Source organism: Dermochelys coriacea, chromosome 3 (genome assembly GCF_009764565.3).
Source record: "Dermochelys coriacea isolate rDerCor1 chromosome 3, rDerCor1.pri.v4, whole genome shotgun sequence".
NCBI lineage: Eukaryota > Metazoa > Chordata > Testudines > Dermochelyidae > Dermochelys > Dermochelys coriacea.
In genome coordinates, this window is record NC_050070.1 from 80,908,176 (window position 1) to 80,935,463 (window position 27,288).

Below are 27,288 nucleotides of genomic sequence, written 5' to 3' on the forward strand. Positions count from 1 at the left end.
TTCAGTTGGACACCACTGAAATACTGTATCCCATACATTTTGAGCAATCGCAAGTGGGAACCTCTCACTTGCCCCCTTCCAAGATACACACTAAATGAAACAAGGCCTTGGCTCACTCCCTTTTTATCATTCAAAACTGCTACTACTATGGAGCAGTCAAAAAGGAAAAGGGACTTTCAAATGGGGGCAGAAAGACAGCCTCTTCCAGCTTTACACTGCCTGGACCATGTACACAGCACCATGAGCTTGTGCACAGCTTGCCAGTCTATTCCAGCTCATCTTGATGCACATTATACAAGTCTTTAACACATTCTCTTTACTCAATGCAGACATCTTTCTACTTGGGAATCGAAAACTTATGCCAAGTCTTCTCAGAACAAAGTTAAATCAACTTTGACTCCAAGTGATGCATGATTTCTAATTATTGGAAAAAAACGGTATTTCCAGGCTTACCCACCAAACTGATCCCACTGAGGGTTACCAAAAGAAACTACACCATTTGCTCAAGAAACTATCTGAAAAAGCACAAGAACAAATCCGCACAGACACACCCCTAGAACCCCGACCTGGGGTATTCTATCTGCTACCCAACATCCATAAACCTGGAAATCCTGGACGCCCCATCATCTCAGGCACTGGCACCCTGACAGCAGGACTGTCTGGCTATGTAGACTCCCTCCTCAGGCCCTACGCTACCAGCACTCCCAGCTATCTTCGAGACACCACTGACTTCCTGAGGAAACTACAATCCATCGGTGATCTTCCTAAAAACACCATCTTAGCCACTATGGATGTAGAAGCCCTCTACACCAACATTCCACACAAAGATGGACTACAAGCCGTCAGGAACAGTATCCCCGATAATGTCAGGGCTAACCTGGTGGATAAACTTTGTGACTTTGTCCTCACCCATAACTATTTCACATCTGGGGACAATGTATACCTTCAAGTCAGCGGTACTGTGATGGATACCCGCATGGCCCCACAGTATGCCAACATTTTTATGGCTGACTTAGAACAACGCTTCCTCGGCTCTCATCCCCTAATGACCCTACTCTACTTGCGCTACATTGATGACATCTTCATCATCTGGACCCATGGAGAAGAAGCCCTTGAGGAATTCCACTGTGATTTCAACAATTTCCATCCCACTATCAACCTCAGCCCAGACCAGTCCACACAAGAGATCCACTTCCTGGACACTACGGTGCTAATAAGCGATGGTCACATCTATATCGGAAACCTACTGACCGCTATTCCTACCTACATGCCTCTAGCTTTCATCCAGATCACACCACACGATCCATTGTCTATAGCCAAGCTCTATAATATAACCGCATTTGCTCCAACCCCTCAGACAGAGACAAACACCTACAAGATCTCTATCATGCATTCCTACAACTACAACACCCACCTGCCGAGGTGAAGAAACAGATTGACAGAGCCAGAAGAGTACCCAGAAGTCACCTACTACAGGACAGGCCCAACAGAGAAAACAACAGAAAGCCATTAGCCATCACCTTCAGCCCCCAACTAAAACCTCTCCAACGCATCAAGGATCTACAACCTATCCTGAAGGATGACCCATCACTCTCACAGATCTTGGGAGACAGGCCAGTCCTTGCTTACAGACAGCCCCCCAACCTGAAGCAAATACTCACCAGCAACCACACACCACACAAGAGAACCACTAACCCAGGAACCTATCCTTGCAACAAAGCCCGTTGCCAACTCTGTCCACATATCTATTCAGGGGACACCATCATAGGGCCTAATCACATCAGCCACACTAACAGAGGCTCGTTCACCTGCACATCTACCAATGTGATATATGCCATCATGTGCCAGCAATGCCCCTCTGCCACGTACATTGGTCAAACTGAACAGTCTCTAGGTAAAAGAATAAATGGACAAAAATCAGACGTCAAGAATTACAATATTCAAAAATCAGTCGGAGAACACTTCAATCTCTCCGGTCACTCGATTACAGACCTGAGAGTGGCTATCCTTCAACAAAAAAAACTTCAGAAACAAACAGACTCCAAGGAGAGACTGCTGAATTGGAATTAATTTGCAAACTGGATACAATTAACTTAGGCTTGAATAGAGACTGGGAGTGGATGGGTTATTACACAAAGTAAAACTATTTCCCCATGTTCTTTCTCCTCCCCCACCCCACGCCCCACTGTTCCTCAGATGTTGTTAACTGCTGGAAATGGTCCACCTTGATTATCACCATAAAAGGTTTTCCTCCTCCCTCCCCCTTCCTGCTGGTAATAGCTCATCTTAAGTGATCACTCTCCTTAGTGTGTATGATAAAACCCATTGTTTCATGTTCTCTGTGTGTGTATATAAATCTCCCCAATGTATTTTCCACCGAATGCATCCGATGAAGTGACCTGTAGCTCACGAAAGCTTATGCTCAAATAAATCTGTTAGTCTCTAAGGTGCCACAAGTACTCCTTTTCTTTTTGTGAATACAGACTAACACGGCTGCTACTCTGAAACCATATTTAATAATGGACTCTTCAATCTAACAGAGAAAGGTATACCATGATCCAATAGCTGGAAGTGAAGCTAAACAAATTCAGACTGAAAATAAGGTATAACGTACAATGAGAGTAATTAACCATTGAAGCAACTTAACAAGGTCATGGTGTCTCGTCCATCACTGAAAATTTTTAAATCAAAACCGTATGATCTAGTTCTACAGCCTGTGTTATATAGGAGGCCAAACTACATGATCACAATGATCCCTTCTGGACTTAGCCTTTATGAATCTGTACTAAGTCTGCTTTGGTGGTCAGGGCAGAGGAATCCTTTTGGTCCTGTAGAGGGAAAGGTACTGCAGCTACATTCCATGATATATGCACTGCTTGATAAGGCACAAAAGACATCAGTGGCTATCCAATGTAGCTAATGAAGTTCCTAGTCTTTATGACCCTTCAAGCCACTGGTCTTTGATTTCAGCAGCCCAGAGACCAAGATTGCCTTTCATACATCATAGAAAGGAAGTCCTCCAGCAATGCCAAGAGGTGAAATGTCAGGTATAGGTCCATACTGGAAGTCACTCACAAACCTTCATCCTTGGCACCAAGGATGTTAGGCAACATCCCAGGTGACTGAATAGCCCCTTTTAAGACAGCACTGCTCACTCCCATAAAGTAAGAGGCAAGCAAAAGTGCTATAATATGGCCTGCCCAACTCTAATCTGGACAGTTTACCACATCTGGTGGATCATCCACACACATGGTCATTTTATAAGCAAAACAAGAGCTCTCACCATGAGGATATGGAACATATGGACTTTCATGGATAATAACAAATCAAGACCTGAAAGGTGTATATTATTAATTGCAAGGGAACTTGCAAAATGCAGCATCAATATAGCTGCCCTCAGCAAAAGAAGACTTGCAGAAGGAAGCTCCAGAAAGGAACTAGGACAGAGGTCCCCAAAGTGTGGGGTGTGTTCCCCCTAGGGAGACATGGAGGAAAATCCAGGGCCCAGGCCAGCCCTTCCAGAGGCAGGGAGGGAGCGCCACCCAGCCTCGTCCTGTCCCTGGCTCCCAGCCCTATGCCTTGGCCCCATCACCAACTTCAGTGTGGCTCTGCTCCTGGCTCCCCTTCCCCCCCAAACCCTCAGCCTCGGCTACTGGCTGCAGCTCCATTCCTGGCCCAGGGCAAAGCCAGGAGCAGAGCTACCAGGAGCTACCGGCTTCTGGCCCCCAGTACAACCCAGTTGCCGGTCCGCTTCCATCCCCAGCCTCGCCACTGCTCCTGGCCCCAGACCCACCCACCAACTGTGGCCCCAGCCTTGGCCCCCTTATTCCATCTGTGTCTTCCCCCTCCCTGCCCCATGAGCCACATCCCCGTTCCCAGCTCCGGGGATACGGGGGGGATGCTCATGGCAGCGGGGTGGGGGGGAGGGAAAAAGACAACTGTCAAAAGTTTGGGGATTTCTGAACTAGGAGGTGGCTAATCTTTTGGAAAAAGGGAAAACAGCACAGGAAGAAAGGATTTATGGCATTTTGCCATTAGAAACGGCTTTCTGAAGTCACTGAAAGATTTACCTGTGGGAGACTAATACCAGAGTAGGAAAAGATATCGAGACTTGGAACGGTGTAATAAAGACCAATGGAGTTGGAAAAATGAACAGCAATGGTCTCCTACTTCAGCAAGTGTGTTGAGCATGAGTTCTATTACCAACACAGTATTTAAGCAAGCAGACAAATATAAAACCTCTTGGATGCATATCTGAGATCAAAGCACTGGCACCTGAATGATTGTCATTATACGGCAAAGGGACACTAATATCACCAGAACAATACAAGGGGTGAACAGCTGGAATCACCACACAATGATCAGAGCCATTTTTAAATTACATGCAGCTGAAGATATTAAATCTAAAATTGAACATAGCAAAGCTGAGACATCCATTTCTTCAAGAAAAAAATAAGGGAAGACAATGGAAAAGTCTGATAACCTTACATCATCAACCAATAATTTACTGTAAAAGTGGAATATATTCAAAATCAGCCATTCTTCAAGGCTCAGAAGATATTCTAGCCATAAATCAAAGACGGCACCAGGATTGTTTCAATGAAAAAATCCTCAAGCAAAAGAATGGTGCACGTGTGTCTTGGCAAAATGACAAAAACAACATTAAAGAAAGATAAATTCAAGTACCTGCAAGCCAAGGGTTAAAGACTGCATTCATTCCTACAGGAGAACTGGTGGGAAAAGAAAGCAGAAGAAACACTGCATTATGTCAATACTAACATAACATTGTTTTAGGATTTCCTGAAAGCTATTTATGACCATCAGAATCTGGACCAGCTCCACTAAAGAATTGAGGTGGATCTACCTTAAATCAAGAACAAGTGAGGCATCTCTGAAAGATGAGTAAACACTTCACTGAGCCACTGAATCATCCTTTACTATCAACCCACAAGTGCAAGAGGAATTGACCCCATATATGAAGAAATCGCCCAAACCTACCATTGAGGAGTTCAAAGAGCTATCAAACAAATGAAGTCAGATAAATCATCTGGCAAAGATGACATATCAGATAATATCTTTAAACCCTTCAGGCCTAAATGCTGTCAACTATCCATATGAAATCAAAGATGGGAAGCCAAGCAAATTTCTCACAGCTTCAAAGATGCAATCAGTTACACTATACAAAAATTAAGGCATCAAATCTGACTGTGGTAACTACTGGGGTATTTTCCTGCTATCTGTTAGTAGAAAAATTCTCACCACCCATATTTTCTTCAATCAGCTTGTCACAACAGAATCAGAGAAGTTTCTACTAGAGACCCACTGTGGATTTAGGTCAGGTCAGGTCACTACAGACATGCTTTTTCTTGAGAGACAGGTTCAGGAAAAAAAAAATCTGAACACAGAACTGTATGCGGTCTTCATTTATCTAAAAATAGCATTCAATACTGTGAGCAGAAATGGCCTCTGGAAAATTCTAGAAAAGTTTGGCTGCTCCACCAAATCTGCCATCATCATATATCAATTTCACAAAGGCGTAACTGGCCAAGTCCTCTCAGATAGTGACCTTTTAAACAATTTCCCCTATAAAATGGAGTGAAGCAAGCCTATGTGCTGGCACTGGCCCTTTTTGGTCTCTTTGCAGCTGTTCTGAATTATGCAATGACCAGCCTTCCAAAGGGTATCTATGTACGGTACGGAACTGATGGAAAACTATTCAATTTCCAAAGGCTTACTGCAAAGACAAAAATTCTTGAAGAACTCGTATGTGAAACTCTTTTTGTGGATGACTGTGTGCTACTTAGCCATAGTGAAAGTGATCTACAGTTTATCCTTGGCAGGTTCTCTGAGGCAACTAAACAGTTTCAACTCACCATCAGCCTGGGGAAAAAAAACAAAACAAGTCTTCTTCCAACCAACCACCAGCAAATATCACCACTTATTGTTTCAGCCAAAGACTATGAATAACTTTACATACCTGGGCAGTACTATCTTAAGAGATGGTTTGGTGGATCAAGAAATATCAAGTCAAATATAAAAGGCAAGCCAGGCCTTCAGAAGACTTTGCCATAGGATACTCAACCAGCACACCATCCAACACTTAAAACTGATCATTCCCAGTGCAGCAGTAACAGCATCCCTTTTAGACAGGTGTGAAACATCAGTTTACTGCAGACATATTAAGCAACTTGAAAAATTTCACACATGCCGCCTCCACTCTATTCTGAAACTCAACTGACAAGACAGTCTCAAACATTAATGTCCTTGAAAGAACAAAAACAGTAATTGAGGCCAGTTGAGGCCAAGTAAATGATCAAAGCTCAGCTTAGACTGACAGATCATGTTATCAGAGTGGGCAACAACAGACTCCAGAAAAAAAAAAAAAGTTTTCTATGAGCTGGTACTCTTGATAGCACAGGCATTTTTCAAATCTGCCAGAGCCATTATACAGTACAAATCCAGGTCATTAAGAAAATATTGAATGAACAGGTATGTCCAAGAACTGGCATAGGATACAGAGTCCTTGACTTTTAAATCATTAGACTGTATCTAGCCCAGATCAGTAGAGAGCAAAAATGTAATTGCCCTCTAACTGCTGTTTGTATGCCCGTGTCATGAAGTAGTTTGATAATCTCCATATTCTTAAGGGACTAACATCCATATTTCAAAAGTTACCATAACAATTAGCAATGTCAAAAGGTGCTATGGACAAAAAGGGAATAGAGATATCACCTCTAGAGGTGATCTCTTCATGTCAGCGTTGAGAACGTAGTTGAAGTAGTATGAGAATATTTATAAAGCAAATATACATAAAACTATCAAACTAAAATATGTAAAATTCTTGTAGGGTAAGTCAAACAGAAGAATTGTAAACGGACAATAGACTTTATAATGGCAACACTGAAACCACCAATTATTGTAGGATATATTATATTATACTAAGAGAATTTAAAAGAGAGACTGGAAACAAGCAACAGTATTTGTTCCCTGACTCCATCGATGTAGAATATTGATAAAGGGGCCACATCTCCACTGACTTGCATTGTGTAGTCATTTATACCTGTGCAAAGGGGGTGGAAAAACCATTCAGAATGGTACAAGACAGTGGAGAATCAGTCTCATAATATGCAGGTTAGTTATCTGAATGACATTTCTGCCCTGATAGAAAAGAAGATTATGCATGTAAGGATTCATTGTCAAAGTCCCAGAAACAAGAAAATGTTAAAATAAACGATGACACCAAGTGGTCATTTGCCAATATAACAGCCTAGTATTGTACCAACAAAAAGCTGGACAAATACTATACATCAGGGATCATCAACCTTTGGCATGCAGGCAGTCAGGGAAATCTGCTGCCGGGCCGGAATGGTTTGTTTATCTGCAGTGTCTTCAGGTTTGGCCGATCGCAGCTCCCAGCAGCCACAGTTCGCCGTTCCAGGCCAATGGGGGCTGCGGGAAGCGGTGTGGGCTGAGGGATGTGCTGGCCACTGCTTCCCATAGCCCCCATTGGCCTGGAACAGCGAACCGCAGCCAATAGGAGCTGCGATCGGAAGAACCTGCAGACGCTGCAGGTAAACAAACTGTCCCGGCCCGCCAGCAGATTTCCCTGATGGGCCACGTGCCAAAGGTTGCCGATCCCTGCTATACATACATCGTATGCTGAAGTCAGAACCAATGCAAAGGCAGTACAGAATTTGATTGAAACAATGTCTGCTTTACTCTTCTACAAAGTGTTAAAGTTATATCATCAACTATATTGATGCTCGTTTGCTTAACAATGAAAAGGATTATATGACTCTACCATGCTGGACTCTCAGATTTTCAATGTCACAAATAAAACTGTGATTAAAACTATTTTCATATATACTAAACAATTTATATATGGTTGGAAATGCTTCTCCTGGGAACTTTCAGATCACTACATTGAATAAACTGAGCACAGTTTTCCTTTTAAATCTATTCATACACAGTGTGCTTATACTGGTAACAGAACCACAACCAAACAACCATTTAATACATATGGAAAGATTAATGAAGAAAACACAAATGGTAAATTTCTGAAGTGTCAGTAACATGAAGGCATATTACCAAATACTGAACATGAAGTGTATTCTTCATGAAGTCTTTAGCTATTGAATGAAGGACAAAATTCAATAAAAAGGAAAGTTACATCATAATTTAGAATTTTTTTTTTTTTTTTTAAAAGAGCTGCGCAAAGGGTACTATTTTAACCCTTGTTATAGTAATTACACACCAGACTAATGACTTTCTTCACATAGGCAGTGCAGGAAACAAATATCAGTACTAAATTTTAGAAGTCTACATTACTTTACATCTTTTCCAAAAAAATTCTCTTTAGATTTCACTATTCCATTACATTTTCAAGGGTTTATAGCCACAGGATATACTGTACATATTTAATTTAGGTTTAGTTTTTCTGTCGCATAAGCAGCAGCAAGTTGCTTATAAAATATTTAACACAGAACAGAAACAGACTTTGCTTTAGTACTGTATTTAAGTATTAGGCCCACCTGCGCTAGCACACAGATTTTTAACTCAGTTATAATTCTGTTTGTCAGCTTCTGCTTTACGTAGATCTAAGTGTTATATGGTTAAACTCTGTTTTTGGCTCATAAAATATGCCTGGAATTGTTGAAAGATGAAAGGCCTAATAAGTTTATTTCAAAATCCTATTCCTTTCCATTAAGTGAATGAATTCACACCATATTTTGTTCAATGATAACATAAGGCCAAACTTTCTGGGTAGCTGAGCAGCACAATTCCTACCAACTTCAAATGGAGTTTTGGGTGCTTTGCACTTCTCTGTCCCAACATATCTTAAATACTCCACTGCTTAGTGAACAGGCCATGCTTAACAGTGAATTTTGCAATATTTAAGCAAACTTTACCTACAGCTGTATTTTTGAAAGGCACCACAGGTGTTCCTTGTTAATATTCTCTTCCTCCCTCCCCCCCACCCCTCACACCAAGAGCTTGACCATGTGCAATACAGGTTCAAAAAAGTCCTTCATTTGAGTTCTACCTTGTTTTTCCTTCATAAAAACTCCAACAAAAGAGAAGACAGACAATTTCGGAGAGCTGTTTAAAGAACTTTCTTCAGAAGAGTGGTCCAATTTACTGACATACATGAACGGGGACCATTTTGCCAGCTACTTTTTAATATTATGGGTATGATTACTTTAAGTACATAATTTATGCTTTTACTCACTCACAAGTCAGTTCAATTGTTCTTATCAGTAACTTCTGGATAAACCTGAACACTCACTTTGTTGTCTTGTGTAACAAGAATACTTGCACCCCCTGGTTTCAAAGGCACTTCTTCCATTGCTCCAAACACATCAGTCTCGACAGAGAAGGTCAGTTCCAGCCCAAGATCACCGATATCATTATCTAAAATCCACTGCAAGTTCTTTGCATACTCTGGATCAATAGATGCCACGTCCTGATAATTTACAGGAATACCTGCGAAAATAAAATCAAAATCCACATATTTAGTTTACCTTAGCCTGCTTGTTCTATGGTAGAAGATTGCCCTCTAGAGAGAGACTGGAATAATGCAAGGATGAAAAAACATTTATAGTCATGATGCACTGCAGAATTTAAACTTGCCATATCTTCTGTATTTTGGACACAGCCATAGAAAGTAAAACATGTCCTTTGATATAGACTGTCCTGGTGAACCAAAAAGTCACACACCATTTACTCAAACTACAACAAGTGTACATTCCTGGGACACTGACTCAAGCCTCACTGTGAAGCCCAAGGCTTTCAACCATACACCTTCAGCCTCATGAAAATACACTAGTCCAACAGGTGTTTACAACCAGTAAGTTTTACAAAACCAGTTGCTTTAGTATATTTAAAAAATGTCTCTTTTCACTAAAAAGCAGTTTGTAGTTGAAAGAAAAATACTAAGGAAGATCTTTTATATACTCAGAATAAATTAATTTCCTTGGCTCTTTAGATTTCTTTTTTCTACAATTTCCTATGAGACCTGCTACTCTTTCGGCAACAAATGTGGTCCAGCTACAAATCATTTTTAGTACAAAAACTAAGTTGTGAAACTCTAAAGCAACTTCCAAAAAGATTTGCTTTTGTAATGTAAAGAGACTGAAAAACAAAAATTGTTAGAGGCTCAGCTGAGCATAGAAATAAGTTTTAGAATTTCCTATTTTTTATCCCCCTTCCCAAATACATATCTAATTACAGCTTACATCTTGCAAGCACCACAGCTAACCTGATCCTTCCCCATCTTCCCCCCCTGTGAACCCTTGGAGAAAGAGGAAAGATCAACAGCTCCTCCAATCTCAGCCCTGGTCACTTCTTGCCCATCACACAGTCATAACCAGAGCCAAAGAAATTTCTTTCATTTTTAGTTCCAGCTTTCTTCTCTGCCTGCACAGTAATGTGAATGAGATTACTTACCAGTAACTGTTCAAGAGCTAGCTCTGCGCAGTTGACTGTAATGTGGCACCCCTGGTGTCAAGCTACTTTGCAAAACCACATCCACTGGCAGGTGCACAACAGTTCTTGTGTATGAATGACATCACCACCTTACTCTACACAAGGAATTACCCCAGTTCCTTCTTCCAAACTACAGTGTCCTGATGTTACTCCACAGCAAAGAGGAAGGGGGGCCGGTAGCATGAATACAGAGAGCTAACTCTGTAACCACAGTAGTTACCAGCCTATATGCTTCTCACCTTTGGGAGTTTAGCAAGCATGGCTCAACCAGGTAGATAGTGGGTGAGGAGTTCTTAGCTAAACATGGACCATTTAACTGCTACACAAAACCAGGCAATGGAGCATGATGATAAGTCTAAGGAGAAGCATCTGGGTGAAAGTGTACACTGAATTCTCAAATGGCTTCTTTGTAAGTCTCCACCAGGGGAAGCCAGCCTCAGATGGGCCACTGACACTGAGGTGGTGGTTGTGGAGTGGGTCTTCGAATGACGTACTGTTTTCCTAGCTAAGAGAATATATGGAACATAGCAACATGTAATCTTGTGGAAAGCGTCTGGTAATAGGTTCTCCCACATACCACAAATAACCAATTTGATTATTGAAAGGGCTTAATTTTTTTCAGGTAAAGCACCCTCATATCTAGTGTATCTGCTTTCCCTGGGTGGGAATGAGGTGTTAGAAAGAAAATAGACTAAGATAAATGGAAATTTGAGACTACCTTAGGCATGAAGTTGGGATGCAGCCTCAGGATGATTTTGTCCTTTATGAGCACAGCATAGAGTGGAGTGATGATCCAAGGCCTAAGCTCATTTGCTCATCTTCCTACCAATGACCTCTGCTATCAAGAAGGCCATTTTGATTGATATATGCTTGAGAGAAGCCTGAGCAAGAGGCTCATAAGGAGGGTCCCAATAGCTTTACTAGGACAAGATTTAGATCCCGTGTTGACAGGGACTCTCTAATTGGCGAGGGGGTGGAACATTTAATATACCCTTGAGGAACCGGCAAAGGTAAAGAAGGATTTGTCCTTAACAAAACTTTCTGATAAGCAGATATTGCTGCCACATGGACCTTCAGGAAGAGGCTAAGACTACCCAATCCTGAAACTAAGCGTAGAAGGTACTCAAAGATTGAAGTAACTTCAGCTTGAGATATAGCAAATCCTTTGTCAGCCATCCAGACAACAGTTGCCATTTTTATTTATAACATTTCAAAGTAAAAGCTGTAAGAGAATGGCTTGAGGTCTCTGAGAGCAGGAACCGTTCACATTAGTCCCAGGGTAGCTTAGAGGTTAGGTAACAAGTGGAGTGTGTCTATGCTAGGATGAAGAATCCTTCCTTGCTGTTGAGACAAGTCTGGGGACAGAGGGCAATGAAAAAGCAGCGCCATGACCAGCAGCAGGAGATCTGGATACAAGTGCTGACAAGACCATTGCAACTATTACTATGATATTTGCTCTGTCCAACCTGATCTTCCTTATGTGACCCTGGGAATCAGGGAAATGGAAGATGTTCTTATGTATCTGTTGAGGTTTGTGAGATCCAGAATGGACCTCAGACATTCACTCTTCTTGGGAATCAGGAAGCTGTGGTATTAAAATCCTTTCCCCCAGTATTCCTATGGAAACTCCTTTATGGTTCCCTTCTTGAGGAGGGAATCCACCTCTTCCATAGGACTCTCTCATGAGATGGGAGAGAATGGGGAAGTGGCCTGGTGCAGAACTGGACGGAGCATCCATCATCAATGCTGTCCACTATCCACGGATCCAAAGTAATCGTGCACCAGAAGCTGTAGGAGGAGAAACTAAGCCATTGTCCTTGCACTCATGTCTGGAGGCATCATATGCTGGTCTTAAGAGTGTCTTGTGAGCATACAACTATCTGTGACCATTCCTTCTGTTCCTCCAGTCAAGATTCCAAGATGGGGCTCATGGCATCCCAGAGTGTAACTGCAGAAGGACAAGATGGTTTAGTCATCAGCCATTTGGGAGATCTAGACATGTAGGCTCTCCTGCCAAAAGCATCCAGCTTACATCCCTCAGTCAGGAGTGGATAGAGAGGCTTTGTTCCCTCTAAATTTCTCTAATGCTGCAGACACCACCAGGGAATTGGCTGGAAAAAAGTTGTTTGATATCCATTGGAGTGTACATCCTGTCTGGTCACCTGGTCGCAGGCAAGGAAGAAAAAGGAGATAGTCAAATAGTTCTGTCATCCTCAACCCTCCAAATAAGAGGCAGAGACTACTTCTCACTAGTCTGTACCTGTAATATGTCAAACAGGGGATTGGATATCTCTGGTGCCTTGACCCATTTGCAGCTGACATGTATCTGCCATTCTTCCCAGTAGCCCCTGAAACAGTCCGATTGTCTGGAGTGTAAACAGATGAAGCACCAATTTGGTCTTCAGGAAAGCTACCATCTGTATGTTCCTCTGAAGGGGACTCAGATGGTTACTCTGAAGGAGTCTCATCCCATTCCTTAGACATAAGGAGGGCCTCCTGCACATCTACTGGATTCGGTAGCAGCATGAGTGCTGATGAGGAAGGTTATTTTGGCACTGGATGAATGATAGGTACTATGAGGGCATCAATGCCAAGTGGGGGCCTGGTGCCAGATTGGAACCAGTGCCACAGTCATTGCCAGGTCTTCAGAGTCCTGTATGTATGCCACATGAGCAGCTGAAGAAAGCCTATGGTAGATTTCCATGACTTCTGGACCCAAGACAAGAGCAGAGGTCCAGTGACCCGAGATCAATTCTGGGGACCCTATAAAGTTCATCTCCAAAGGGGTCAGAGATATTCAGAGGCACCTGTTGATTGGAACTGGAGGATTAAGTTTCAGTTTAGAGTCAAGCAGTGGAAAAGCATGCTGTAGGGTGGCTATTAGATTCAGACACAGAAAGATCCAAAGTATTATTGGGATCTGAACTGGTTAGAAGTCCAAGTTAACTGGTGCTGAGATGTCCGACTCCAAAGGAGCATGGAAAAGAGATGAGAGTGGTACCATCTGAGAATTTTTGAGGCACTTGTGTGTCAGAGAATATAGGACACACAACAACTCCTCTTTTCTTGTGTCTCATGAGGAGATGTGCTGCTTCTCCTTCCTTTTACCTGAATGGACCTCTGAATGCCCTTGTAGAGCTGAGAGAGTGAATGAACAGGAGTGCCAAATCATCATGTGAGGAGCGGGTGGCAAGATGGACATTTCCTGTGTTAGCACTGTGGTGCTAACTTGGTGTTTTAAGGTGGTGCCAACTTGGTCTTTGGTGCTAGGTGAAGGATTCATTCCAAGCATGCAGCCAAGGAGATTCTGGTCTCAAGCCCATGGTAAAAAGCTGGCACTGAGGCCAGAGCAGTAAAACCCATCCTGGGTCCTGCATAAGACAACCTCTGCGCTGAGGCTGGGGTCTCTGCACCATCAATTAATTCAGGCTATCCAGGCTGTAGGCACACAGACACTAGATGAGCCTAGTAGTACGAAATGAAGTCACCCTCATGCAAGATTTCTTATGCACTCCACAAAGGACACTGCTTTTCATGGCTGTTCTGCAGCTCGATGCCCAAGACAACATATCCAATAAGGGTACTGCACAGAAGTCCTCAAAGCAGATATGTGCTTTTTCCTCAGGGAGGAGTCAAAGATATCAGCAGTTCTTAGTTTCCCCATTCCTAAAGAAGAAAGAGCAGAACTCCAGCATCTTTCTGGGTACTGGAATAGTGCTATTGCATCTGGGGCAATCTTTGAGACACTAGGCTTCTCCCACGGGAGAAAGACTTGAGGTTTTGGTGGACATGGTGTGTTGAGGCAGCTATGGCAGCCATGAGACTCATACAGAAAAATCCCATAGAATTTAAGGTGGGTGAAACCAAAAGGGTACTATCGAAATTGGTATGAAATTCTTTGGAAATTTGAGCAAGAATAATCTCCTTTCTATTAAGAGCTGTTAAACTATCCTCTAGGAATCTACAGAAAGGATACAAAACTTACATTCTAAATGATGACTCAAAATAATTCCACTGAAAAGAAAAAAGGCTGAGAAGGCTACTGTAGCAGCACCAACGAGCCACTACTGAGAAGTAATACATTTGTCAGGGGAAGGAATTGTTAGTATTGGTGGTGGTAAAAATACAGATTTACTTTGGTGCAATGGGATGAGAACCTGAGTGTGTATGTGGGTGTTTATGGTAAGAGTGGAGTAGTAGATTTTTTCCCCTAGATCTGACAAGTTTCCTTGATAAATTTGCAACATTGTCTTAACTAACGGGGGAGGGGGGAAGAGCATGAGAGGGAAACTATTTTCATTCACTGAAAAAACGTTTTAGTCAATCTTTTTCATAAGTTATCAAACCAAGCACCCTTCAGTTAAAACCACAAATGTTTGAATTAGAGTTCAAGGACCCACTATGAAGAGATTTTGTCAGAATTCCTGAAAAGGTCTCATACTTCTAGGCTGAGGAACATAAGTAATTTCAGACCAGAACATATCTGAGAAGTTACAAACCTTGGAAAACAAAGTTCAGAAAGAACGTGCCACTTAAATATCAACAGGGTGTTATTCCATGATAAAACTAATAAACCAGCTGGCTATAATGCCTGTACTTCTTGTCTCTGAACTAAGAACGTTTTTAAAAAGACAATCGAATAAAAAGTGGCAGTGGCCACTAATTTATATATTTACACTTGAAAGGGATTATAGCAGTGGCACTGTAATTTTTTCTTAAGAAAAATCCACAAGCGAGCTTCATATATTGGTTAATAAGAGTGAAGGACTAGCTATTTGCTCCAGTTGACATAATGCAAAAGTTGCTCTCCTAAGATTCCCCATACGGAAGTACACTGGGTACTTCATTTTCAGCAACTTTACTATTCCAATCTAAGCCGTTCTTCAGAGAATGCCAGTCATGCGATATTGTGCTGTAACTGATGTACGCAAAAAAAGACTTACTTTCACATCCACCATTTTTTTTTTTTTTTTTTTTACCATAGGTCACCAAAGATGAAAGTCTAGTACATAAGTAACTGTACCACCAAGCCACATCATTTATATCATTTACTGAAATGAATTCGTTGTCTAAAACAGGATTTTAATAGAACCATACCAAGAATATGCTTGTAGAATGACCTTGTGAAGTAAATGTTGACCAGCTGCCTGTGATTCAGAGCTAAACCCAAGATCTGTCCAGCAAATCGGAAGTAGTTCAAGTGATCAGGATTTACAGAAGAGTTGCTGTTTGGCTGGAAGGTTGTTCCTATGAAACAAAGGGTGCTATTATATTTAGTCATAGTTTTAGCCTGTGTCTGCAGCCTATATATTTTTACTGTAATTTGAATCTCTCAAATATATTCAACATTTGCAATTTGTTCGCAGGACAACAAAAACACACCCACACCCACACTACCCCCTTTTCTGATCAATCTATTTTCTTGGTGTGACCAAAATCAAAAAAAGCAAAAACAGGATAAAACTTGTAATTACTTATTAAAACCGAAACTTTGATATTTCTTACTGCACACACACATTCTTAACATTTCAAACAAAAACAACAACATTTCCCAGGGCCAAAGTGCGTGTACTACTCTTCACCTCAATCTACTGAATTTACAAAAATTTGAATACATTTCAGAAATATGTACATTCTTGCTGGTTTGGAGTTAAAGTATAAAGACCATTCAGAGCGAATATAAAACACGCATAGCCAAAACTTGGGCACAACTTACAATAGGCAAGGTCTGACACTATGAAAAAGTAGGAGGAAATGTTCCTTTGTATAATTAAAATTTAATTATGTAATTTCAAGTTCTTGGTATCTTTCTACATAATAAAAAGTTGAAGCAAATTCTCCAGATTTTTAGAATTAGCGTGCATTGTTCAATAGACTATAATTAGAGCCAAACAACTTGCTTAAGTGTAGCTGTAATTACCTGTGGTCTATTTCAAAGCAATTTTTCTTCTACCTAAGTAATCAACTTGTCTGATTATCTGAAACACTGAAGTAAAAATTTGTTCTGGTTTTTGTGTATGTTTGTTTTTAGCATATTCTAATTCAGATTGTAATTTCTGTACTACATTCAGCAGGACTACAGCAATTCAGGAAAGAAATGGGTTAAAACGGAATTTTAATAGAAAATCAGGAATGACTCTGAATTATGCCCTCATCATAAGGGTAATAATGAGCTACTAGATATAGGCCCCAATACTGACAATCCTTATGCACATGCATCATTTTACTCAATAAGCAGTTCCAGGACTATTCATATGGCTGAAGTTCTGAACATACTTTAAGTGTTTGCAGGGTTAAAGCCTAACAACTCCTCTTCATCTATTAAAGCATGATGATAGAAAGTTCAGTCTCTCTCACACTTTCCTAAACCCTTTTTCCCAGCTTTCAGGATGCAACATTTGCTGGCTGAGTTCTCTCTGCAGTTTCCTAAGAAACTGGTAGAAGAAGGAGTGAGAGAGACAATCCCTACTGCTGAAGAAAGTTTTACAGCTAGAAGATCTGTTGGGTACCCAAGAGACAATACACTAGGCACTGAAGAACAATTCCAGGGAGATGAACAGCTGTTTTTACTGCAGAAACCAGTTGTGGGGCTGATGTCAACACGTGATGAAAAACTCCCCATATCCTACCTGCACCAGCCCAGACATACAAGTAACTGCAAGGGGAAAGATGGCACCCTTTTGCTGCTGATGCACGAGGTATGTCTTCTTGCTACCCGGAAAAAGGACAGGAAGATTAAACTGAAAAGTCAAAAAGACCTAAGATAGAATTTCTCTACCCATGCCAAAGAAAGAGCAATACTGGCAAGTCAGTCAGCAACACTTCAACTTATAAAAGTTGCTTAGTTCTCAGTTGTAGTTAATGGACACTGCACACTATTTCTTTAATAGCAAAGGACTTTTTCTGTCCTTCATACCTTAATTGATAACAGTTTGCATTATGAATAATTTATCTGACCTTTTCCTTAGATTATGAATATTTGCTGAAGCAAAATGTAAAGTTAGAAGAACAAGAAATACCAACATACCATCAGCTGACTGGGTGAACAGTGCATAATCTGGGTTAACTATCTCATTGGATAAGATATCAAACCATTCACGTACCACACCTTGACCCTACATGTCAAAAGGATAACAATACAGCACAAAGAAATTTAATTTTACAAATAGTTTAACAAAATGAGTAACCAAATATATTTCTTAAGCAAAAGTATAAGAGTATTGTTAAAATTTTATTTAGATTAAATTTTTAGTTATAAATCATTTATACTAATTCTATGCATATCAAAAAATTGTTTATGAAGATTTTACCCACCATGCCTTCTTCGCCATGGAATCGCACGGCAATCCCCTGCTTTAGCTTTGCACAATTTGCTTTAAACACAACTTCACAGCTACTCCTAAAAATAGAATCTAAATATGAAACTCTAGTTAATTTTATATCTTAACAGAAAGAATCACAAAAATATTACACACTTTATACATGCACTTCTTCTCCTTGTAGTGTAATACCTCTGTGAACCAACAGGATGTCATTTTCATTGACTGGTCTGTGCACCATGTCTGAATCTGGCTGTCCAGAGTGCAAATGTTCATAGAACCACTCACAACGATCTTTAAAGGGCTACAAAACAAAACAGGTGAAAAATGCCCAATGTATTACTCAATCATTCTCAAGTCTAGTAATCAAAGCATTCTGTTAAATTCACTTTAAATATTAAGCTCCAGTGAGGGACTTCATTAAAAAGTAATTAGCAAACATTTCAACAAGATTTCACAAAGGAACTAAAAACAAAATCAAGCACTAATCCTGCGAAAAGAATACACAAAAATTTTGTATAGCTCATTTTTGTATCTGGAAAAGAAGACACTTAACATTAGATCTGTAATTGAATATATTTGCAACCAATTAGCTCACTTTTAAGTTCAATAATGAATTCTCACGAATAATGGTTTTCTTTGAAACTATCCTCCACATTGTCTATTTAGCATATTAACACAAGCATATGCTTCCATTCTTATTCCTCATTGATCTCCTATGCTAAAGAGGCCATAATCAATAGTACCTGACAATAATAGAGGTTTCAGAGTAGCAGCCATGTTAGTCTGTATTGTTAAAAAGAAAAGGAGTACTTGTGGCACCTTAGAGACCAACAAATTTATTTGAGCATAAGCTTTCGTGAGCTACAGCTGAATGCATCTGATGAAGTGAGCTGTAGCTCACGAAAGCTTATGCTCAAATAATTTTGTTGGTCTCTAAGATGCCACAAGTACTCCTTTTCTTTTTGACAATAATAGGACTTCACTGAATAGGATGATGGAAGAGGTCTTCTGTAAAAGTGAGCAAATTCAGAATGGTTTTTGACTTAAAAACCAACCAACCAAAAAAACCAGTTATTTTCTTCAGCTCTGAGAGAAATTCAATGCATCTGATTTGATTTTGACCCAAGTTAGGCCCTGACCATACAACAAGTACAGCCATGTTTTTGTAACCAGTTCATGACACCCATGTGATCCAGTTATGTATTTGTCTTTCAGTACATCACTTCTATCTCACAACCATAGTTAAAATACAATTATGCACGTGCACTTACTATTCTATCTGCATCAGTGCATTCTGGGAAATGTGGGCACCTATCTCATACATCTCAGCAGACAGAATGCTTAGAGAAAATGCCAGAAGCAGCATTGCAGGTTACATGTTCGGGGGGGGGGTGGAGGGGGGGAGGTGAGAAATGCAGAACGGATTACAGGAAGACAATCACATGGCAAATTAGGTTATTGGCAGAACCCACACTGTTGGTTATCAGGTTATCAACTAAAACAACAAGGAGTCCGGTGATACCTTAAAGACTAACAGATTTATTTGAAATGCACTGAAGAAGTGGGGTTTTTACCCACAAAAGCTTATGCTCAAATAAATCTGTTAGTCTTTAAGGTGCCACCAGACTCCTTGTTGTTTTTGTGGATACAGACTAACAGGGCTACCCCCTGATACTTGACAGGTTATCAACTGTGGCAGCTGACAGTGAACAGAGAGTTGTGGAGACAAATCATGTTTATGGCCAACCATGCCACTAAGTGGTTACAAACTTATTTAAATTATGTAGCACAGACAGGGCTTAATCTGAAACTGCTCCTGTTTTTAAGAAGCTATTTGATGAAAGAGGTTTTCCTCATTTAGGATACTGATTCTCTGTTTCCTCAATTTAATAAAGGAAAAAGTCTCAGACCCACCTCCCCTCACAACACCCAAAACCCCCACTGTTGGATTCTCAGAATGTTTTATTGTAGAGTCCCCTGATACTCCAGAGACTATAATGAGAATCACTGACTCAAATTCAATATTTTAAATCCTTATTCATCTGGTGTTTTGTCCACCACTGCAGGTTTATCTTAAAACTAAAAGTAGAAGCTGTTCTAAGATACGAAACAAAAAACCAAGTACAACTCCCTTGATAGAAGAGTCAACTTTGTCATTAAAATGACAGCAACAATGAAAGATATGATTTACAGTAATTCAAAGTACTTTTGAGATCTCTAATTCAATAGCAAATAAGAGCTATGGAAATATAAACGGCCAGGATTCCCTATAAATCTATACAAAATGACATTTTCAGCAGATCTCACCAGAAAGGTAGTTCCATCTTGACTCATGACATTCAAACAATTGTGGCGACTGTTAGGGGATTTTGCTTAGAACAAGGCCTGACACAAGATGTGTTCTCTCCACTCTTCATTACTTGGGGAGAGCAGAATGTGCCTTTACTTGCTTTAGTGGATAGGATACCAGAATACGGGGCTTGGTGGAGTACAATATGGAATAGAATTGAAAATCATCCAGGGGACTGACAGCTAGCAAACCCCTCACACCCTACCCTGCAAAGTTAGTCACATGGCAATGGACGTGGGTTCATAAACTCTAAATTCTTAAAATAATTTTTTTCCTTTGTGGACTATGGAGGAGAGGGGAATCCTCTCCAGACCTTTATAACTCTCAAAAATAAAGAATTTCTTTAAAGAGATTTTTTGCTATTCAGGCAGCATGGCCCACAGCTGGCCTACATGCCTTCTCAGGATTTGAGCAAATCTTTAGAGAAACTAGTCTAAAGGACCAACAAAAATGGTTTCTTATCATAGGTCTTTCTAATGAGCAGGACTACAGAGAATATTAGGAAATCACCAGACTACCCACAGGAGTAAAGGTGTTCTCTTGTGCAATTTGTTGAAGACTGAAAGAAACACAAAGTGCTGCCCACAAGCCACCCACCAGCAGTCCTAGTGCAGACTTGGATAATGATCACATTGCAGCCGATGCTAACATGTGCGGCCTTGTGTGCAGAAGCAATACACTGACTGTATTGGGTTTTGTTTCCTGCCTTTTTACCTGACTCACTGCAACACAAAAAGCAAGCAAGCAATTGCAATAATACCCAAGTTTTTTAACCTCAGATGGCACGTGACAGGTGGTAGGAGGAATATTACAGAGAGCAAAAGAGTGTCTTGGCAACATGATATCCGACTGAAGCGAGCAGCCATAGCAGAATTATAAATTGACGACTCAGACTAATTATTGTGCAGCTATGGCCAGAAAAAGTTGGTCACAATTGTCCTCAAAGTAATTCAGTTATATTTTAAGTGGAAAAGATAGCAGTAAAAAAGTTCACCCTGGCAACTATCCCAATCTATTTGTTTAAGCTCAAATACTAGAGGTAGTTAACCTTCACTCTTTAGAGTCAATCAGTACTTTATGGCTGTGCAAACGAAAAAAAGAGTGTTGTATTAAAGATGTATATAAACAGTACTTAACATTTACCTGTGCTTTTATGATGTGCATGAATCTTGACATCAGTTCAGGGCACTCAAGAAGAAAATGAAAGTGGTCAAAAATTATTTTGGGGTTTCTGAAAAAAAAAGTTTTAGGTTGGAAGTTTACTAGTTGCAGGTGCATAGATCTAACCAAAGTCCCATGACAGAACAGAGCATACCTAAAAAACGTATTTTAAAAAGTCTAACAAACCAAAAATGATTACAGGATATTTTCAAGAAACACTGTCATTGCATAAAGTGTGTTTTCCTGACTCATTTCGCGGGAGGCTTGCATTACCCCACCTCACCTAAAGAGGCTCTCTAGAGAGAGGACAAGGGAGTAGACTGAGCAATCTTCAGAGGAACCATGGGAGCAGTCAAGCATAAGGAGAAGACAAACTAGGCTGTATGTTTCATTCAACATTCCTTTTGTGAGTAAACCAAATCCTTGGGAGACAGAGGGTAATTTTGACCTGTTGCGTGGGCTGTGTTTGGAGCAGCGTAGGAAATGGCACCTACTCACAGACCAATAGTTCAAGTTCTTTCTTTACAAGTTTTGGGATACGAAACATACAGAACAGTTGCTTACATACATATTCATTTAAGCCTCATTCCTGTAAACGCTTGTGGACATACATCATTTATGCACAGAAGTACTTCCACAGAGTGCAACAGGTCTACTAATATGCATAGTTAGACGTGTATGAATACATGCTGGATCAGGATTGTACCCAGCAACGAACACCTCTGAATCACAATTAAATATGAATTTGTAACTAACATTTTAGTCAAATAAAAATAAACTTTTGAAGGCCTACCGGTTAACAAAGCACTTAAGAACATTGTCATGTTTGCAGACAAATTCTATAAAACGAGGTGATGTCATCCTGTAATACAAATAAAATGTACTCAGTTGTAAATAATTTTTGTTCAATGAAAATAAAACGAATGGAGAATTTAAGATTATACAACAAACCTTGTAATTTTAAGTAAAAAAAATCCTATGCAATCCCTGAATCATGTTGAGGTAAAGCATTTTTCCAAGTATATAACTAACTAGATATATCAAAAGATTAAACACCACCACTGTGGATGCAATGTAAAGCAATCAAGAAGGCAAAAAGTGTCAAAGCCTGGTCATGCAGCCTGATTGGTAACCGCTCTCCTGGGCGTATGATTTATGTTACAGCCTAACTGATCACAAGCTTTTTCTGCAGGATTTTTGCTTCTTTCACTACGCAGGTGGAAATACATGCTAAATTGTATCATCCAGTGCATACATCCTTTCTACTACAACGTTAAGAGCACCTAACATCTTGAGTTTATATTTAAATATACAGAGCATGTTAACATTACTATGTTTTTAGTGGAGCTTTTAACTGTTTAAGATAGCTCTTAAAAAGGTATTAACATCTGAAGGTGAACTAAAACATTTAATTCAAACACAGATACGAAAGGGTTGTCTACACATACAGAGCTGCAGCTGCACCACTGTAGCACTTAGTGGAGATGCTACCTACATCCCTGGTAGGTACTCTGCCTCCCTGAGAGGCAGTAGCTATGCTGACAGGAGAAGCCCTCCTGTTGACATAGCACTGTCTGCACTGGGAGTTAAGTCAGCATAAGTGCATTGCTCAGGGATGTGGATTTTCCAAACCCATGAGCAAAGTAGTTATATCGACATAAATCTGTAGCATCGACCAAGCCAAAAGACATTAACATGATCATTACCTTTCATCTGCCCACACGTGAACTCAGAAACCTGTACATCTCCAGCAAGAGGTGATGACATGAAAAGACCTCAAACATTTTAGGGAACTGCATCTTTTACACTGCTTTAGGCTTCTGATTTATCAGTTCTTGCAGGAGAACAGTTCTGGAACTTCCTCTTAACTGCCAAGACCTGAAGTTATTTTTAAATATATTAAATGCTTTTAAAAGTTTTTATGTTTTTAAGCCTACTCTATATCTACATCTAGTATTGTGCTAACCACTGAGTAACAGAGTTTTGTGCAATCATTATAATCCTCACTTAGAGGTGGAATCCTATTTTTAACATATTTTTCTAGTTTTCTTTATTTTCCAAAGTATACTCAATATTTAGAAAGACTGTAAAAGTTTGACTCCCTTCTCAACTTAAAAAAAAAGAGAAAGAAGGACATGTTGCCCAACGTGTCAAAAAACTTCCATCTACAACTGATCAGCCTTCAATTAATTTTGCTCTGTTGGGAATGTCCTCCGGATTCTAATCTAATCTTGTAGAGTTAGACAAGAAGTTTTTTTTTTTTTTTTATTACTCCTACTGCCAAGTATATTTATGAAAGCAGTAACATTTTCTTTTAGATTTGAGTTTGTGAAGAAAAAAAAAAAAGAGTTGCATGGACAATACTATACAATGAAATTCTAGCCTTAGTAAAACTGAGGGAGCAGCAATACAAGCTCTCTTACACTATCCCACTAATACCAATAGTGTTATGCTTCTAGGCCAAGTAGCATATTATCAAGCCAAGTTAAATCCTTCATGTCCAATAGATTAACCAGAAGAGTTCAGTTATAATGGAGACACTTGTCTATTAACTAGGTATTGGACTGCATCCGACGAAGTGGGTATTCACCCAGGAAAATTTATGCTCCAATACGTCTGTTAATCTATAAGGTGCCACAGGACTCTTTGCCACGTTTATAGGTATTGGACTGAGACCACCAATCTATTTCACATGGGCCATTAGAACAGATATCAAAAGGTAACAGCTTTTTAGTGTCTGCTAACCTGGGACTGAATTCATAGTGGGTGTGACCTAGAGATAAGGTTTTGTACCCCATTACAATTCTCTGCAACATCAAGTCAGATGAGTTCAGCCACTGGTCCTTATTTTTGCATGAACAGTTCTGATTTTTCTGACATCACAATTATAGAAGCAGTTATGAACATAATTATGTGAAACTAGAGAGGACTTCACATGTGGAATATAAAATGGAAGGAGCTGAACCCCAGGAGTTGTGGGAGTTTTCCCTCAACTATCACATGTAATAAGACAAAAAAGGCAAAAACTACTCAAGATCCTCAATGTGAGCAGAATTGCACCGAGAATTTTCATGAGACAGCAGCAACACTAAGAAAAGGAAGGTAAGCTGCATTGTTTAGAAGCGTTAGGAAAATAAAATACTTGAACAAATGAAAGAAGCATAGAGCAATCCCTTCATTGTCATTAGTTTAATATGTCAGCATTCATATTTTCACAGACTAATTTTAAAAAATAAAATTTTAGATAACGAGCAGAATCCTCCTTACCCTTGAGGCATTTGACAGGAGCAGCACATATAAAACGCTTGAATGACAGCACTCAGCCTGTTTGCTGTCACTGAGATAACATCCTGGCAATCCACACAAGCTTCCTGCTTCCTGGCAACATCATATGCTTTAGAATCCCGTGTGTCAATAGATAGCTTTTCTCTGCTCTCAGTTCCTGCAGCATCAAAGGCAGGCTTAAGAGTATCATCCTGCTGATTTGGCCCTTTCTGCTTTAGTAAAATGGATGTAATGTTGGCAGAGTCTCTTTTGTTTTTCATCAATTCTGTAGCTATTAGAACTAGCCATTCATCTAATGAGTGCCAGAGTAATTCCAGCGGCTGCAATACACAAGGAAATGACAAAAATGTAATTGGACATATTTGTGAATATTAGAAATAAGATCACACCAGAAATAAAGACAAGTACAGCATGACTTCCATGCAAATGGTGAAGCTACTAAATTAAATTCTAATAAAGCTCATCTCATAGATGAGTCAAGTACTTGTTCAAGTCAAATCTTTTCACATATCCATACAATAATCTAAAAAACCCACATACAACCGCGGAGAAAGGAGCATGGGAGGGGAATCAAGTAGTAGATGAAGAAGAGATATACGATCACCTGGTGTTTTATACCAACTTTAATTTATAACTCTCTCATAATTGCGTGCTGGTCCAGCAGTTGCTATGTACACACTACTGACCAGAGGTAGCACTATCCTAACTGCTAGGGTCAGGCAGTGAGAGAGAGATGAAATTCAAGTCTTAACAATCCTGAGTATACTATTTGAAATATTGGAAGTCTGAACAAGTCTGTTCTTTTTTTATATCTAGATCAAGCAAGCTGTTCCAATCAGGTGGACCCTTGCACCTATACAGAGCCCCAGTTAAGTCAACAGAGCTCTATGCAAGCGCACACTGACCATCAACAGAGTTTGCCAGAGCAGGACCAAAATTAATATTTTTATGAGTAGTATCATCAACATCTCATATTGTTAATATGATCATTTGACTGGCTAGAAACAAGTTTATTGGTAATTATGGAAGTTTCCCCACTGCCCTTTAAAAAACAATCTCATTCACTATTTTGCAAAGATATTCATAGAGCAGTTTAATTTTTGTTGGGTTTTTTTCTTTTTTTTCAGGACAAGATATTTAGTATCTATTTTGTTTAAGACTATAGTTCACTAGCGGTGTAACTGAAGAGTATGGATTAAGTAAGGCAGCTTTTATATGTACACACTTATTATCAGTTCATCCCCCATCTTAAAAGCATTATTGCAGAGGTACAATAGAACCCCATTCATCTGGTCATATTGGAACAGGGACCAGATCAGATAATCCAAATTCTGGAAAAACCAGAAAATGGGAAAATGTGATGCTGCAGCACCATCTAGCAGCCACAGGAGAGATTGCCCACTTCTGGTCCTGGAGTCCTGGTTCATATGGTAAATGTGGAGAGCCTGTTAAGGGAGGGTCAGTAAACAGGGTTCTGTTGTACTTGAGATCTTGGATCTGGACCTCTCCCTTTATAACTTCAGTACTCTGTTCCTGCCACTTACGGATATCTGTTTTCTTTGCACCCATGCTGACAAAACAGTATACGGATGATACTTCTTGGGGGTCACCTCAACTGAGTGCTTCAACATAGGAGTCATTTTTACCTCAGGTTTCAGAGTAGCAGCCGTGTTACTCTGTATTCACAAAAAGAAAAGGAGTACTTGTGGCACCTTAGAGATTAAAATTTATTTGAGCATTTATTTGAGCATTTTGTGAGCTACAGCTTTCGTAGAGCTTTCGTGAGCTACAGCTCACTTCATCGATGCATTCTTCCACTGAATGCATCCAATGAAGTGATGCTGTAGCTCACGAAAGCTTATGCTCAAATAAATTTGTTAGTCTCTAAGGTGCCACAAGTACTCCTTTTATTTTTATCTCAATTATTTCTCACAAGAGGTCAGAAGGTTAGCTTCCCTTCAAGGATGCATGACTGACTTTACCACAAAACAATGCAAGACTTAAATGTTTCAATTAAAAACAAGATTTACTGAATTACAGAAAAATCAGATTAAAAAGTAGCTGTATACATAACATATATACTCAGAAAGACAAAGCTAGCCTTGCATTTCTAAAGCGTGCTTTCTCCTAAGTATTTCAGATGCTTGTCAGACACCCTTCTTGATTTCTTAGGACTCCTGGTTTTAATTCTCTGTTCCATTATGTCCTGAAGGCATCAAACTGGTATTCCTGGAAATCTGACCCCAAATTCATTCAGATTGTATTCAGAGCTGTGGTCTAGACAGTTTCAGTTCCTGTTTTCCTATTTCAACATTATAACATACCAAATGTGAATCTGCCTCCGCCCCCCCTCTCCCCCCCAAACACTTCCAAAGCGCTCTGCGTTTTATGCCGGCATTAACAACCATGCCTAAGCAGAATGACTTAGTTGAAGTCGTCACCAAGAAACCAACTTCGTTTGCTTTTAAAAATGCAAACCTTACACTTCATTCTATAATGGTAAGAATTAATTTAATTCTATTCTATATCCAATATGAACAAGGAAAAAGTAACTGATCTCTATTTTCTCCTTGCGCAAGGGGCTGTACTTGACCTCTGAAGGCCCCTTTCAGTCTTACATTTCTATGATTCTAGCGCACATATCAAACATCCTTTGAGTCGCATCATTTTTCTGTGTGTCCAGAA

The 27,288-nt window shown here is 40.0% G+C and overlaps 1 protein-coding gene across 8 annotated transcripts in view; it reads right to left on the reverse strand.

The window, feature by feature from the left end:
• Positions 1 to 27,288, reverse strand: part of HACE1 (HECT domain and ankyrin repeat containing E3 ubiquitin protein ligase 1) — an 89,536-nt gene that overhangs the window by 19,627 nt on the left and 42,621 nt on the right. For 5 of the 8 annotated variants that reach the window (XM_038395466.2, XM_038395463.2, XM_038395464.2 and 2 more), the window contains 8 exons: positions 24,586 to 24,923; positions 22,112 to 22,180; positions 21,301 to 21,388; positions 17,997 to 18,108; positions 17,800 to 17,897; positions 17,513 to 17,600; positions 15,583 to 15,732; positions 9,287 to 9,483 (listed from right to left, as the gene is read on the reverse strand). In XM_038395466.2, the coding sequence (XP_038251394.1) occupies positions 9,287 to 9,483; positions 15,583 to 15,732; positions 17,513 to 17,600; positions 17,800 to 17,897; positions 17,997 to 18,108; positions 21,301 to 21,388; positions 22,112 to 22,180; positions 24,586 to 24,923 (1,140 nt within the window). Of the gene's footprint in view, positions 1 to 4,686; positions 4,731 to 4,782; positions 5,881 to 9,286; positions 9,484 to 15,582; positions 15,733 to 17,512; positions 17,601 to 17,799; positions 17,898 to 17,996; positions 18,109 to 21,300; positions 21,389 to 22,111; positions 22,181 to 24,585; positions 24,924 to 27,288 lie in introns of those variants that run through there. The other 3 variants (XM_043510719.1, XM_038395472.2, XM_043510718.1) reach the window with 3 other exon arrangements.